Genomic DNA, 16,703 nt, shown 5'->3' with positions numbered 1-16,703 from the left:
CCAGTTTGCTATCACACTGTTTGTCTGTGGCTTTCGCCCCCCCAGATGGGGGGGTTCCAGGCGTGCCAGTAAACTGCACTTCCATTTCAGGAAGTGAGAGTCCAGGAGTCTGGGTGTGTGAGTGAAAGTAGCTGGCAGAGTGAGGCTTTCAGTTCCTCTTAGGGGATGTTTGGTTTGTTGTGTTTATCAGTCTGAAGTAGGTTTGGTGTTAAATGGAGACAGTTTGGGATCTGAACTTATTTTTTATCCCCTTACATTTTAGAACCCAGATGATAAGTGGCATTATAATTGTAAAGCGGCTTGGTAGGTCTCCTTATTGTGTCAATTTTGGGGTCTGGCTTAAACAACATTTTCCAAGTTTTAATATCGTTAATGGGGAAGCACAGCATGCATTAGGTTTGGTAGCACTTCAAACAGGAAAGAAAAATACTATGATGAAAGGATTGATCTGTTCTTGAAGCCTTAACTTGCACTGCAGAACACCTGTTTAATTTGAAGTTTGCTGCAAAGGAACTCAACAGGAACTCAAAAAAATGTGACAAAGAAGAAAAGGCTGAGAAAGCTAAAATTAAGAAGGTAAGCAGTGGGTCTGAAACCAGCTCTTTAGATCTATTGTTCGCATACTATAGCAGGAAAATACCTGGTATCTTTACCATTTTCCTGGTATGCATGCTAATAATACTGTGATAGATGTTTGTGATTTAAAATATATTGCTATAAGTCTTCCCATACTCATTAGTAAATGTGAGGACACATTGCGAAGAGGAACTTCAAAATATTTTTTGAGTCCTTGCAGTAGTAAAGAGAGAGCCTCAATTATCTTTTGACTGTGTTTTTATCTGTGAGATACAACCATGCCAACTGTATCTGTGTTTGGGTCTTGTTACTGAAAACGTGTTTAGGAATGAGGAAATTGTTTCTGTGGCTCTGTAAAACCTTCTACTTGAAGTGAATCTAGGTGCCTTCCTTGGAAAGAAGTTAGGAGTTCACATCTTGAAAAAGTTTGAAAACTACTGAGGGAGGAGGGAGGGGTTAATAGAAAAGATATTGCGATGAATGGATGCTTATTTGAAAAATGAAATAGGCTATTCAGAAATAATGTCTACAAGAGCAGGGAAGGTTAAAACGCTTTTTTGTTTTTTCTTTTTCAACAGGCAATTCAGAAGGGTAACATGGAAGTTGCACGAATACATGCAGAAAACGCTATCCGCCAGAAGAATCAAGCCATCAATTTCTTGCGCATGAGTGCCAGGGTAGATGCTGTAGCAGCTAGAGTTCAGACTGCAGTGACAATGGGCAAGGCAAGTCTGTTTTCACGAATCTGCTGCAAGGATGAGACCTCTGATCATCTTAGAAGTGACTTAATTCTGTCTATAATGAGCTGAAAAGTTTCAGTTTTGGTTTCAGCTGTAGGCAATAGTAAATCAGGCACTGGAATCTCCCTGGCAGCTGCTCCTTACATGTTTTGTAGCCAGTGATTTCTGTTGGCTGTTATTAGTCATGCTCCTAAGGATACAGTGTGTTTTGCCAGTATCACTATTAAGATTGTTTTGCAAAGATAATGCTCCCCTTCCAAAGGCATAAGGTCAGTTCATAGGACTTGTGATTCCAGAAATCTTTTTTAGCTCAGGTAGTTTTTAAAAGTACACTACTGTACTGCTCTTTAGCCAGAGAGCTTTTTCTGCCCTGTGATCTGTATATCAAATACATTGGACAGATCTGGAGACCCACAGAAGTTAATGCCATATACACCTCAGTTTTTAGTGAATTTCAGCTCAGAATGTGTATTTCAAGTGTCCGGGTTGATTTATAGAAACCGGAATGGTAGGAGCCATAAAAAGTGGTGTTCTAGGTGTCAATAGTGTGTGCCCTGCTATTTGATACTGTAGAAACTCTGTGGATAGAGATAAGAGAGCATGGTAAGAAACTGCTCATTTTTCTTTCTTTGTAATAATTTCCTTTACCTCATTTCAGGTGACGAAGTCGATGGCAGGGGTAGTTAAGTCTATGGATGCCACGCTGAAGAGCATGAACTTGGAAAAGGTAAAGAGATATTTACTTTTCTTGGAGGTGCACATCAAAAGCAGAAAGGGCAATGGACACAAGTTTTTAAAAGGGAAATTCCAGTCAAGAGAAAAGGTTTTGCAGTGATCCTGGAACAGATGGCCCAATGTGGCTGTGAAGTCCCCATAAGTGCTCAGAACTTGACTGGACAGGGCCCTGACCAACCTGCTTGAACTCCGGTGTGAGATCAGCTTCAGAGTTGATGCTGGGAGGGGAGGAGGACAGGCTTCTCATCTCCAGAAGCTGCTTGCCCTTGTAGCGTGATTCTCATTTTGCCAGTTGAGATATATTTCTCTTCAGTTATCTGCAGATGATTGATTTGATTAATATTTTTTTATAGATATCTGCACTAATGGATAAATTTGAGCATCAGTTTGAAACACTAGATGTTCAGACACAACAGATGGAAGACACAATGAGCAACACTACTACACTAACAACGCCACAGGTAAGTTTTAAGAGGCTGAGCACCTCATTATTTTTGAGTTCATACAGAGCCCTCTGGTGGCTAAGCACAAAAATGTTCCGTAAAAGGCATTTAACCTTTAAATCGGTTTTGTTAAAATCGTTTCTGCTCTCTCAAGATTTAACAGAAGGGGTTGTAATAAACATGCAATATCATGCATAATCAATTTTGGTTTCTTTACTTTAGAACCAAGTGGATATGCTTCTACAGGAAATGGCAGATGAAGCAGGGTAGGTAAAATTTTGAGTGACTATTTCTTGAATAAAACTTGGTTCCAGCAACCCTTCCTGGTTAAACTGAAGGTCAGATACCTGTGTTTTAAATGTGTCTGTCTCTTGGAAGCAGAGAAGGATCACTATTTTCCTTTTAGCTCTGGGCATCATTCTTGTAATAGTTTAGTTGCCAGTATTTCATTCTGTTTTCACTCATAGCTAGTGTGAATGTCAGGATGCAGGGGTGGTTGCGCAAAAGCCTAAAATCGTGTCACTTGCCATGTCAGGGTAGCGTTTTGTTATTTACCTGGCTTTGCTTTAGCATTAGCAATACTTGTCATGTTTCTCTGTACTTTTCCTCTTTTTCCCCTTTTACCACATTAAAACTGCCTGTAGTTCTGCTCTCCCAAGCTAAATGTTGGAAAACACGTCATCATGACATATTTAAGCCTTTGGGATGTATTGAAACATTTCAGATAACTTTATTTGCCTTCTTGGTGACGTATAAGTTGAAAGTGTTGCTATGCTGGCTTGAAGATAAATAATTTGATGAATTTTATAGGAAAACTTTTTTTTATGAGTGAGCTTTTTGCCATTCATACGAATGCCATGCCTGATGTAATTCTGTTAAACAGCAATCTTGCTCAGTCCTAATGAAGCAGAATTTATTTAGTTATTGTCAGTTATAATCTGAATTGTCTGCTTAGTAATGAGTCAAGTTTACTGATCAAGTTGTCTGACTAGCTGGAGTACAGCATTCATGGGGTGCTGGTGACCTCATGCTATCTTGGTATTGCTCTCCTTGTCAATTGTTGTGCTTCTTCCTTTAGCCATGTATGCCTGACTTGTTTTTTTTTGTTTTATTTTCTCCTATTAGTCTTGATCTGAACATGGAACTACCTCAAGGACAGACAGGTTCTGTTGGTACAAGCGTTGCCTCAGCAGAACAGGTAAATGTTACATTCAACTGAAATCAATGTTTTCTAGAGAAACATGGTATGAGAATTAATGCTTCACTTGGTCGAAACAGGCTCGCTAAACTGGAGTTAGATTTTATCTCTCCAAAAGAAGTAGTGTGTAGTTAAAACAGTCTTGCAATTGGAATAATTTTAACAATACATTTGTCTGCTTAGTAAATCCAGAAAGTTTAGATGTCTCAGGTGTATTTTTGCTCAGTTATTTCACAGTTACAAACAGTTGACTCTCTTACCTACTCTAAATTTAATGAACCCAGCCATCACCTGTAGGATACATGAGGCCTTTGGGTTTTTTCTCCCTTTAATGTGTGAAAGGAGTTATGAGACACAAAGGATTCCACATTTGCTCCAGATGGGTAGCTTAGAATTTCTTGTGGATGAGGAGATCTTGATGCCAAGGTTGCACAGATCTTTTGGTGAGTTGCTTTTCCCGTTCTAAGAGAATATATTTGAGTGAATGGAAAGAGAACGGTTTATTTGTAGAAAAGGCTTTAGGGAGCCTCATCTTGACTCAGTGAGGTTTGGGAAGCATCGAGTATTCCACATTCTTTGAAAAACTCAGTTTCATCTTGTACCAGGCTGCCTAAAGCAGTTAAACATCCTGTGGTCTCACTGTTGCAGTTCAGTTGGGTACCAGCCTTGGTCAGTCAAGGCTGCATTCAAATAAGGATGCAGGTCTGTAAGCAATTTACAGTAGCAAAGATGATACATTTAAAAAAAAAAAACAAACCAAAAAACGCAAAACAACCCTGCCTTTACTTGTGTTCTGGAAACTCCTTCCTTGGTATCTACTGCTGGAGATATGAGAGCTGTGTGGACCTCTGGTCTCACCTGGTACAGCCGTTCTTGAGATCTTAATCTTGAGATAATTTTGTATCATCTGGACATGAGATTGCTTGACCATTGCAGAACTTTGCAAAAATCAATTTTCGTATTGCTGATAGTGGGTTTCTTTGTGTTTTACAATTCTGCAGGATGAGCTGTCACAGAGACTGGCCCGCCTACGTGATCAAGTTTAAGTTAAACGAAGCTGCAGTTCTTTGTACAGGCTTTCAAAATACCCTTTCTGTAGCTAACCCTGCACTACACTAGGAAGGTGTATACGGTATGGCTTAGGTGTTGGAATATTTGTAATGTAGGGTACTTCACTCCTAGCTTGCTGCTCTTTCTGAATACGTTAAGTAACTCAAAAAATATCAGCTCTCTAATGTCCTTTTCTGTACATTTTGAAGTTGATATATTTTTTGCAAGCTTTTTTCACAAAATCAAGTTGATATTCTAAGTCAGCTAGTAGTGTTGGCACATTCTAGCTAAAAGAAAAGCAGAGTGTCATTGCTATATATTTTAAATTATGAAGTGATTTTTTTAAATTATGGGAACTTTTTATGGTTGGAGAACTGATGTTTTCAGTTCAGGTGATTGTTGTAGATAAATTTCTTACACAGCCTAACTCCTGGAACTTGCAAAGGTGGACAGTGTGAACTTAACGGAAAATATGCTTCTTAAAACAAATAAGTGGACTTTAGTCTAGGGTTTTTAGTGTTTTAAAGCAACTAGGTGTTCAGTTAAAAAATCAGTTACCAGAAGTTGTTTTCATAAAATTGGGAACTTGTATGATATCGTCACTTTAGTACAGGAGGAATAAAATACATTTTTCAACTCTCAGTTCTGTTGAATGTTGCAGCTCACTCTTGTTTAATGTTGAGTGCTTCAGCTTTTCTATTTTGCCTTTTTCTCAGTATCCTGGGGTGCGGCCAGCTATGCCACTCACAACTCTACTTCTACCAACATTACATGTAGTCCCTGCTAACAGGGAACTCATGCTATCCATTTTTTTTTTTTTTTTTTTAGGTTGAGGCTGAGAATCTTTATATGAAGTAACTGAAGCCTGCTTTTCTCCATTCCTTCTGTCTTTGCTTTTAATCTAGTCACTTTTTTATAGGTAAGGGCAAGTCTTGTGATCATATTCCACACTTCAGTGTTCTTCCATGTATGTAAAATACAGAAGTGCTCTTCCTCATGTTCAGATCTTCACAGTCCTCCTTCATGAGTCAAGGTCCCAACCCTGTCTTCTCTAATGGTTAGATCAGCTTTTTCTCCTCTGCCCCCTCAGCAGGTGAGTGGTAGACAAGTAGCAGAGGCAGGCTGCTCCATGTGTACATCAGTTAGGTTGGATTAAGAACAGTTACTTTTTTGTAAGGTGTAATCTTGCTCTCTGCAGGTAAAATAACATGGTATGTAATACTGCAGTCATATGGAGAAGCTAGTTTGCTTCAGTGATCCCTTTAAAGCCTTTGTATTTCTTCACAGTAAAATAATTACTGTCTGCTTTTAATATTTTCAAACTTTGGCTGCAGTTGTGGAGTAAAGAAATGGTTGTAGAAGTTTGTAGCTGAGACTACTTGTGATGTGTTGTGATGTTAAAATTCTCTTTCTGACTTCCTGGGCTTGGATTTTTTTGTTTTATCTTTGTAGGTGTGAGGGAAGGTGTGAAGCACTAGACTTAGAATTAGTTCTTAATTTGCTCGTGTTCAGGATCATGTAGGTTTTCCAGTGTTGGGGAAATATTTAAGAAAAAAAACTACTTCGCTTTTTTAGTCAAGCGGGATTTTTTTCAGTGAAAACATGCAAAAAATAAGGAAACATTTCAGAGCAGTTTCAAGCTACATTTGGAATGTGTTATTCAAATCACTTTGAAGGTTTAGCAGGATGTTGCATACTGAAGTATTCAAGGTACTGTAAAAATAAGATAAGGAAAAGAAGATAGACTAAACAACCCAAAATGTTGTGGAATTGCCTCTGACGCTGGCAGCCTAAACTAAAACTTTTAAAATGGGATCTTTTCACTTGTTTACATTTATTTTCAACGCAGCTTTCTTTTAAACACCCTGAATGTTCCTCCTGTAAATAGGAGAAGTTGGAAGGTGTTTAAAAACCACATACTCACAACTGTAGTCTTGGTACAGTCCTTTCAAATTACTAATAAAACATCTTAGGAAAGGGACCATGCCCTACACTTTTTTTTCCTAGCTCCTTCTGGGCAATATAGCAAAACCATAACGGTAAATCTATGCAACCAGGGTTACCCACAGCTGTGGTAACTGCTTGTGTGTGTGCCTTTGCCTTGCTGAACTTTTTTTTTTTTTTATATTTAGTTACTTCATATCTGATGATAGGATTGGAAAGTTACTGTTGTGTCATAAATCCGCATCTGAGTGTACTTTGCAGTTGCTTGTTGATGGAGCTGTACCCTGAACTACTGAGGCTTTCAGAGTTTGATATTAGACAACTTTAGCTTGTCTGGCTTATTTTAATGTTGAGGATTATTATCCTGCTTTTAGACTGTTCCTGGCCGTTCCTATACTGTGGGAGGGGGTAGACGGCAATTCTGAGATCCGGTGTGTTTGATTTTCTGAGTACGTTGCCCTGCTGTGAGCCTTGGGGCTTTGGAGGAATTTAAAAATAAAGGGAGATGAGACTGATCAGATTGCAGCAGGGTGAATGTTAAATAAGCTTCGTTATCTCACTGGCTGTACCCGGCCTGTTTCGTAGTTTTGGTCTTTTCCCAGGCTTGCCAACTCCAGGACCAGAATAGTTTTCGGTATCTTTTTTTTTTTTAAAGATTTTAACAAGTAAACATAAAGGCTTGATTGACATGATTAATTTTACCTCTGTGGGACTATGATGCAAAGAAATATGTGTTTGAAATGGTGAGTTTTTGCCCTGCTGACTTCACTCTGAGAACCACTGCCTATTTGAACGGGGCCAGGATTTTGTACTGGTTACTTCTGTGTGTAGATCTCCTGCCCTCTCGTGGGGAAAATTATTTCTCTTTAGAAGCGCTTGTTTTTGTATGAGAGCTGGCATTCAGAAAGTTTTAACAGTTACATTTTTAATCTGTATATTTTTCTGAAGTCTTTTGGAAATACTTAAAACTGAAAGTTACCCTTAGAGCAATATTTGGGTTTTGTATGCTTCCTGCATTTAGGCTCTTTGCAAAACATTTGCTCTTTTCTGAACAACTCTGGCTCCTCACTCCTACGTTGCTGGTGTTTCTTGTAAGTTGACTGTATGTGTTTGTAGACGTTCATTTCATGTTAAATAAATTGTATGCACTTTTATGTAACCTTATTGCCAGGTAATATTTCAATATTTATGCCTATGAGCAAACACATCTGAAGTGAAACATTGCTTGAAATGTTGCAATGTGGTTTTGCTCGACATTTTTTTTTTCTTGGTTACTAAAACTGCTAGAATATAGTAGTGTTAGTATTCATAGTCTTCATTCATTTGAATTCTAAAACTGGAAGCCATGAAGAGCTTCAGATGAAAGGAGAGGGAAGGAAAGGAAGAGCAAAAACTTGAACTTTCTTGATTGCAATGGGATAAAATGATCGAGTTGCCTTTGTGGAGATCCTCAGAGCCAATAAATAGTAAAATTTTGTTAAGTATAATCAGCAGCTGTGTACAGAAATAAATTCTGAAGCTGGTGATGTGTATAGAGAAGATAATTTTTGTAGCTCTGGTAGAGTTCACTTTGAAAATTGCTTTACTTGTATGGGACGATTTGTAAATGTAACTGCAAGTGGTAAATAAAATTGTACAGAGAAATAATTTCATGTGTTCGTAGGTTATGTGGTCGTTTGCTGGTGGGGCTCAGGCTGTGGATAAAAAAGCAGATGTCATAATGTCATCAATATTTTCTTGTGAGGAAATAATCAGAAAACTGGCAGGAGATGGTGTGGGTTTGAGTTTGTCCTCCCCAGAGCTAAAAACCTTCCATGTTTGTTTTCCCCTTCTATTGTGTTTGGGAACCAGCAGAGGGAGCCTCAAGCTTTGTTTTTGCATAGGTCCTACATAAATTATTATTTTTTTAAATTCTTAAAACAAAGAGGACTTTCAGCATCCTCACTAGCTGGTGCAAGGAACAGTGTCTCCTGTGGAACCTTTGTTTTTGGACAGCATCAACGCTCGGTAGGAAGTGCTTCTGCGGGGGCTTTGATCCTGACCTAAAAGCTGCTCTGTGGCACAGAATACAACCTGGAAACACCTTGCACAGGGCCGTCAGCTAATTTGTGCCAACATCAGCCCATCTTTGCTAAATGCACTTCGAAATGTTTCTTTGCTGTCTTTAGGCATTGATTTGGGACTTGGAGATCTACTGTTAGGAGTGCGGGAGTGAATAAATTTGTGCTTAAAACTGGTTGTAAATTTTATTTTTAATTTTCATTAAGTTCTCTTGGGTTTCTGTAGCTGTTGTGTTGGGGCTTTTTTTGTCCTCTGATTATAATTCTGTTTTATACAGAAGGAAACACACTGCGTGCTGATAGAAAATGCTTTTTAATAGAAAATTTCATTTTCTTGTTAGAAGTGTTACGTTGAGATTTGATTTGATTAAGTGTTTTCTTTAATTTCAGGATTCTCTGTCCGTGTAGTGCATCACATTTTTAGCCTTAGTTTTAATCTAGAGCAAAGGCCTGGTCTGAGCTAACGGCAGCGCACTGCTTAGTGCTTGCTTTTTTGTCAAACAATATTTTTTCAATGAAATCCCCAAGAAGGGTCAGTGGCCTTGCTTGTATCGGAAGCAGCCCTCTTCATTACCATTCCAATAAAGGAAAAGACCGACGCGAACAATCTGCAACTAATTTCAAGTGCCAATTGAGCCCTTTTAACTTGGACGAAGATGCAGTAAGTGAGTCTTACAGGCTTTGGCTTGACCTTTACAGCTCTTTATTAGGGAAGTCATGCTGAATCAGTTGTGATACACAGTTCAAGATAGAAAATCAATGGGCTGTAGGATCCCAGCTCTTCCCAGTTCCTTGGAAAGCTTTCCAGTGCCTTCCAGCGGTGCCGGTTGCCGTGAGAAGCAGCCAGAACCAGACCATCTCGCAGCAGACTGGCTGCTTTCAGGCTCTGATCTACGCAAGGGTGGTTTCAGAGGACAGAAGTACTTAAGTATCACATATTTCTAATCTAAAAGACGATTTACTGTTGCGATGACCTGTGTGTATTGCTTAGGATGTTATAAACTTGTAAACTCTGAGTGAAACGATATTTTTGCAGAAGTATGAAGTATGTAAGTGTTACATACCAACAAATATAAATCTTTGACAAGATAATGATCATCTTAATAATTTCTCCACTATCTGTTTTGTAATTTTATTACAATCAATTTTGGTCAAAATGAGCTGTCAGGGATAGGAAAATAACTCCAAAACTTCATTTAAAGACACTCTATATATACACTGGCTTTTTAAACTCTCTTTTTCCAGAGATTAATGTAATGTGATCCTGGAGCATCTATATAAGATACTTTACTTTGTTCTTATCACAGTCAGGACTTTGTTTCTTGTCTCTTGGTGCAAAACTGGTTAGTGTTGGAACCATTAAGCTGTGTTTCTGTCACTGGTGGTTTTTCAGTTCCAGGGACCAGTATGAAGCCCTGACATTTGTCTTGAAACACACAGGAGAAGCAGGCGGCCCCGTGCAGAGTGTTGTAAATTAGTTCCAGTCTCCAAGAGACTGCTGGAACTAATCGATATGACCTGGAAGTGGATAAAGTCCATAACAGTAAGATCAGCTTTTCCTCTGGTAATTTGACAAATAGAATCTTTTCTTAAAGTCCTGTGTAGGCTGCATACCCCATTTGTTCTTTTGTGATGGGCAGTGTTTCCGCATTGACGTGACAATGATTTTCCAGATTTCTGCTGATTTGTATAGCAGGTGCCTTATTTGATTAATGCCAGAAGAAGGGAGAGATTCAACAGAAACAACAAAAAAAGGATTCCTGGCAGCAGCCGTATATCAAACTCGTTGCTTATCCAGTTATGTTGTTGTAAGTATTTGACCACTGCTGCAAAACTTGATATCTCTATACAAAATGTGTGCCTCTAACAACCTCTACTGCAGAGAGAATTGTGCTCTCTTTACAAATATGTAAAAAAAAAAAAGTAAAAAGGGTCAATATAGATTAGTCTTAACTATTATGTTTAACAATGGCACTGCTTTTTCGTCTGAACATTTTTAAAAAGATACACTGTACAGCAAAGGTTAATACCTATCAAACCCTGGTTTGTCTTGTGTATAGAGTGTTTAAAGTAGAAAATACAGAGTATCCTGGGTTCTCTTTCAAGTGTGATGCTTTGGTTGAAGTTTTACAGCTTCAGTTAGCTGGACTCTTGCGGAGTGAGTTGACGAAATGGGACCTGCGTGATGGAAGCTGTCAGAAACTCTGCATTTTGGTGCCTAGTTAATTCTATAAGAATAACTTGAGGCAGTCACTGTAAGTAAATGGATGCCAGTTTCTGCCTCGGCAGTGGTTTGGGGAGTTTCTTTGTGCACCTCTGCTCCCAGCCCCTCCCAAGGCTCCATCCCACCCGGCCCCTTGCATCCCAGTGACCAACAAGCCTGTCGAGCTCCAAAATAGTCTCACCGTGAATATAAACCGCCAGCAGTGACTCGAGAGAGTCCAGGCTCCTATTTGTTTGTGCTCCAGGGGGATGTGAACCTTGCTCTTCGAGGGTGAAAGGTTGAGGGATGTGTGTCATGTTTACCTGTGCCTTTCAGAGAATGTTTTCCTTTAATCTGTTAAGCAGACACACCATGGCATCACTAACGATGCGCTTAATTACTCTCAAACCACAAATGAGTGAGCGATGCCAGCAGATGAGAAGACTCAAAGGCAGGCTTGTCAGCCTGGAGAATTCAGCTGGGCTCCCCCCAGCTCGTGTTTAATAGAAGCATCTTTCTGCAGGAGCGATGCGATGTCTGCCGGCCCTACACCTGGCTTTGGGGTGGAATAAAGTCCTGTTGGATGTATTTCCTGGGAACTCCAACTGATGGCTAAGGGGAGACGAGGTATTTATAAATAGGAACAAGGAGGTCCCAAACTATCAATGGATTTGAAAGTCCAAATTTGATTATTTTGAAAGTTATTTAAAAAAAAAAAAAAACCAAACCCTATAGATGCAGGGAGTTAATTGACCTGTTGCAGCCACTGCTGCCTTTCAACACTTTTGAGGTTTTTCTCTTTGCTGAAGCAATTACATTGAGACATTTGCATGTCATTGCATACAAAAGAAGGCGTTTGGACATAATTTTTGGCACTGCTGCAGAACTGTTGTATACATTAATCAGCCAAGGTATAGGGGTTGGTCGCATGCTGCGCCGGGGCTGGTTCACAGACACAATGGGATGGAGGAGATACAGCACACAGCTGCTAAACATATTTAACAGCAAGGAGTTGGTCACACTTCTGGAGTTTTAATTGAATTACCTTTGACAGTGAACAGCAAACCTGGTGGGTGATCTACTAAATTAAACTGATGAATGGGCTCCCTAAAATCAATTAGCATCTCGGGCTGTGAGCATGAACACATCCTGCCACTCGGCAGGGACTGGAGCGGGATGGGAATGACAGCAGCAAATGTGAGACAAAGTGAAAGCATGCATCTCCTGCTGCCGTGACCTCTGCTACCCACATGAAAGAAAAACAGGAGTCTAACAGGAGCTGAAAGAATCCGACAGTAAATCATGGACGTTCTGTTTTGCAGAACTGATACAGGATGCTTCCAAACTGCTTGATTAATGCTGGGCAGTATATTAAAAGCAAGATGCGGCGAAGCAAGAAGGCTACCGCCGAGTACCAGCTCTACATCGCTGCACCAAGCTGTAGGAAATACCATCTGGTCGCTTTATTGTTTTTTCAGTTGAAGGCAGCGGGTAGCTGAGAGGAATTAACTGTCTGCTGTTCTTTTGCTGCAGCGAGAGCTTCTCTGTGGCTACAGACAGGACCCTCCGTCTTTTGGATGGTGGTTTGTTATCTGAGTCATCAACCGATGGCAAGATGCAGCGCTGGAGGTTCCTCTGACCTTTGCCTCGTCGCAACCTGACTCCCCGCCCCGCTCAGCCCGAGCATGTAATGAGGTGCAGATGCCCAGATAGGATAATTGAATACACACAAATATTTGAGGGGCTTTCGGATTGCCACAAAGTGGTGAAGGCAGAAAAATTGCAATGGGGGCTGCTATCTTTGGGTTTTGGGTGGGGGGAAGAGGGGAGGAAGAGAAGCAAACAGTGCGTTAGCTTTCCTTCCTTTCACCCTGCTTTGCCAGACAACTGGATAGGCATTTCCTCAGGAATAAATCTGATTTATTTGGTTTGAAGGTTGACTTAAATGAAGAAGACTGAGTTTGGAGTATACCACATGTGATTTTTTTTTTTTTTTTTTTTAAAATCACTGAAATGAAAAGAAAATGTGGTGAGTTCAACAATGCCCATACAGAAACCTGTCCAACAGCCCTTGCAGGCTCTGGCGTGGGAGACTGGGATTGACAACTCTGGTGTCCCTGGGGGGTTCCACCCCATAGCCACCCTCCCAGGCTGGAGCCCTGGGTACCACCTTATGGGATGTTCTGAAGTTGATGTAGGGTACAGAGGGGCTTTACTTTCCTTGCCTTCATAAGAGCATAGCATGGAGAGCATTTTTTAAATTTATTTTTAAGCAAAATGATATTAAATACAACTTTTAAAGGAAAAATTCTCAGGGGCTCTGCAGTGAGCGCACCAGGCAGCAGGGGCAGAGGTGGCTCCAGGCACTTGTTGCAGGTACATAGGAGCGCTCAGCTGGTGCTGTGTCCTCAGCCAAGCCTTCATCTTCTCACCCCTCCTTTCCCATGGGATGTGGGAGCCACTCCAGCATCGTTAGCTTTTTGCAGAGTAGGCGTCACCTTGCACCACCAAAATGTTGCTCTGGGAAAGGACAAAGCCAACGGGTCCCACTTGGTACTTCCCAAGAGAGACCATGGACGTGCCACCACCAGGACGTGATCTTCAGGGGTTTCACGTCTGCTTTGCAAATGCAACATTTTTTTCCGGTAAAGCACCAAAAAAAAAAAAAGAGAGTGAGATCCAACATGCACTGATGTTCCGGTCTGAAGTTCCACATAAATTACATTGTGCATAACAGAAATGTATTTGTGAATTTAATTTGTTAATAAACAAGTGGGTCCTGCCCATGCAGAACTGCCCAGAAACTGAGCTGTGTCCCCAGCGCTTTGCTTTCCTCCTCTCCTCCTTTCCGAGCTGCCCTGGGGTTTCCCTCTGAAGCCCGGCTCTGGCCAACGCCGCGCTGACAGCCCTGCTGCAGAGTTCCACTTCAAACATCCCATTTTGTGGCCCATCCAACTATTTGTCTTCAAGACGAAGACACGGGACCTCGGCTCTGAACAGGCGGATCAATCCCCTCGATAGGATTTCGTGCGTTTTCAAACGGAATCCGTCTCCATCCAGGAAAACAAAAAGCAAGGAAAAGAGAAACAGCTAAAAAACCTTCCCGGTGCACAAAGTGAGAAATGTGGCTTTCATTTGGACAACTAATGGCTTCCAGCTGAACCAGCCATTAAAAACAGTTGAAGAATTACAATGTAAATAGATTAATGCAGACAAAGCAACATGTGCACTATTCCATGTCTTCTTGTTACCTACAAAATGCTTGGGCAGTGACACACTGTTGGTCTAAGCCACTTGTTAGGCTCTGCGCTAATCAGCTAAAATTAAATAAACATGACTGATAAAAACGACTGTTGTGTTTGAAAATTGATGCACCAACAGAATTTACTCCAGGAGATAATTACAGATGATTAAGTAACAAAGAAATAGTTCCTACGGCCAAGGGGGAAAGCCGGTGGTGCAGGGCAGGGGCCCGTCGCCGTGTGCTGACCCTTTTTCTCAGAGGGACGAGCCGAAGCTGCAGGAAGGTCTGAGGGTGGGCAGGAACCCCGAAGGGACTTTTCTGCCCAGGGAATCTCCAGTGACAGCCTGAAAAAGGGCTGGAAAATCAGTATTTTGCTGTTGGGAGAGCACATGCCCAGCTTTTACCTCTAGCATCCCCCTCTTCCCACCCAAGGGATCAATCTCTTTGTTCAAATTCATGTTTTTAAACACAAAACATCTCCCAGAAGTGCTCACAGGTGAACCATGTCAGTGATCAAGATGATGTGCTTCTGAAGAACAAGTTTAATTTGAATAATAAAGCCAATTTCCTTTGTCATCAGAGTTGAGAGCAGATTAAGACTTGTTTTCTAGAATTGAAGCCTTTTAAAAATATTCTCAAAGCAATTTATTACTAAACATAATTTTGACTGGTAGCCTATGAAAGGGAGTGTTTTCCAAAATAAAGATAAAATGCTTTCTTTTTTTTTATTTTTTCCAATTTTTTTTCATTTCCACAGGGCCTGTCGGTAGGAGCTTTGTGGTCAAAGAGACATCCCCAAGGGGGTCAGGCTGGTGGACGTCAATAAATGGGAGGCAGCATTTGCCCAGGACCCTGATGTGTACGCGGGGAAGGTAAAACCATTGTCTGCTGTGGGGTTTGCTGGTGTGTTTTTAAAACACTGAGTACGGGCGCTGCTGGCACAGCCCATGGAGAGGACCGAGTCCCTCATAGGTGATGGGAGAACTTAATGGGACACATCCTGCATGTGCTGGTGTTATCAGGAACTGTAATCCTCAAAGCGTGTTTGCTCTGGTGGGAGAAAGCAGCTCCTGCTGTCTTCAGAGCAGCAGACGAGAAATAAGTCGTTTATCCCATTTTATTGCGATAAATGGAATATTTTGTCACAAGGAGCCGTATTATTAAGCCAACTCCTCTGCAGATCTTAATACAGGCGTTTCTACATAATTTTTTTTTGTATTTTCTTTAGCGCACTCATATCCTTTAGCATCTCACCGAAACACGTGTTCAGGTCGAGATTAGCCCCTATGAAATGAAAATCGCTCGGGGTGCGGAGGGGGAAGTGGGATATTATTCTTTATCCTGAATTGAAATATTAGAAGCTGACTTCTGAATTATCCTCTGGGTTAAACCGAGCTATAATTGAGATTGAAATTGGGCTGCTATTTTCGGTCCAGCCTGGAAAACGCCGACTCTTATTCCCATTTGTGCCGGTGGAAATCCCCACCCATCATCTCAAATTCTGCTCTGCCCGCACCTTCGGGGTGAAGAGTGCCTCCCTGGCCCCTTCCTCCCCCAAATAACCAGAAATGACAGCCAGGGAAAATTGTAGCTGGCTCTTGCTCCTCGCCAAAGGGATGCGAGGCGGGCGAGAAGGGGCTTTTTCCCCGAGAGCTGATTGACAGGCAGGGTCGGGGTGGGGAAAGAATTTGCTGGACGCATGGGTAAAGCATTTGCTGGACGCTGTCAGATCCCGGGGAGCTGCTGACAGCTCGCGCTGCGGTGCGCTGCCCTCGCCGGCGAGATTTATGCTGTGGTTCGGAGGGTGCGAATTAAACTCTCCTTTGCTTAAAAAAAAACCAAAAAACCACACGTCAAAATTACAGTTTGCTCCTTTAAATTGAAGCTTGTGTTCTGTGAGTGCTGTCTAGAGGCGCTTGGGTTCCCGTGGAGGAACAAGTAGTGATGCTTCCTAACGCTTGAAAATATTAAATCGAAGCTGCTGTGAGTTTGCATTCCCCCAGCCAGCGCCGTACAGCAGCAAAGAGCATTTCCCAGCAGATGGTTAGCAATCAGCTCTGAAATTTGCGTATTGAGCGGGACAGGAGATCTCGGGCCGTGCCGGGTGTGGGACGGGGTGTGCTCCCAGAGCTTCGGTTTCTCATCCAAGTGCAGTATAGAAAGTGCCAAAAGGTTACGGACACTGTGCAGGGCCTCCTGGCTCTTCCAGGGCAGCAGAAATCCCCTGGGAATATGCTCCACAGGTGTATCACAGACAGAACGGTGCCCATATGCTGTGGTGGAAATTAATAATTTATTGTTAATTTATTACCGGTGGATTAATGGTTCGTGGGAGCTGCTGCTTTTGGGACCATCCTGCCTTTAGCAGCGAGGATCAAACAAGAAGTGGATATTAAATATATAACTCACAGCAGTCAAACGCTTTAATCTTCTACTAATTTGGCACATTGGAAGCTGAACTAGTGGGATAGCTCATGAGATGGTGACTTTATGGTGAAAAGGGGCAGAGC

The 16,703-nt window shown here is 41.4% G+C and overlaps 1 protein-coding gene across 1 annotated transcript; it reads left to right on the top strand.

The window, feature by feature from the left end:
* Positions 1-269: 269 nt before the first annotated feature.
* Positions 270-5,380, top strand: CHMP1B (charged multivesicular body protein 1B). The gene is made up of 8 exons (XM_010085784.1): positions 270-303; positions 479-576; positions 1,155-1,301; positions 1,975-2,043; positions 2,405-2,512; positions 2,717-2,760; positions 3,620-3,692; positions 4,694-5,380. The coding sequence occupies exons 1-8, from the start codon at positions 270-272 to the stop codon at positions 4,736-4,738; spliced, it is 618 nt and encodes a 205-aa protein (XP_010084086.1). The 3' UTR covers positions 4,739-5,380.
* The last annotated feature ends 11,323 nt before the right edge of the window (positions 5,381-16,703 follow it).

The sequence above is a fragment of the Pterocles gutturalis genome, unplaced genomic scaffold (genome assembly GCF_000699245.1).
Source record: "Pterocles gutturalis isolate BGI_N339 unplaced genomic scaffold, ASM69924v1 scaffold24655, whole genome shotgun sequence".
Taxonomy (NCBI): domain Eukaryota; kingdom Metazoa; phylum Chordata; class Aves; order Pterocliformes; family Pteroclidae; genus Pterocles; species Pterocles gutturalis.
The sequence above is the reverse complement of the archived record's forward strand: the minus strand, read 5'-3'. Positions and strand labels throughout refer to the sequence as shown.

What these genes read in the sequence shown, in the direction of transcription:
- CHMP1B (XM_010085784.1), top strand. Translation starts at nt 270, where the DNA reads ATGATAAGTGGCATTATAATTGTAAAGCGGCTTG. An exon ending in CTACACTAACAACGCCACAG is followed by an intron (nt 2,513 to 2,716) that starts GTAAGTTTTAAG and finishes TCTTTACTTTAG; the next exon opens with AACCAAGTGGATATGCTTCT. An exon ending in GAAATGGCAGATGAAGCAGG is followed by an intron (nt 2,761 to 3,619) that starts GTAGGTAAAATT and finishes TTCTCCTATTAG; the next exon opens with TCTTGATCTGAACATGGAAC.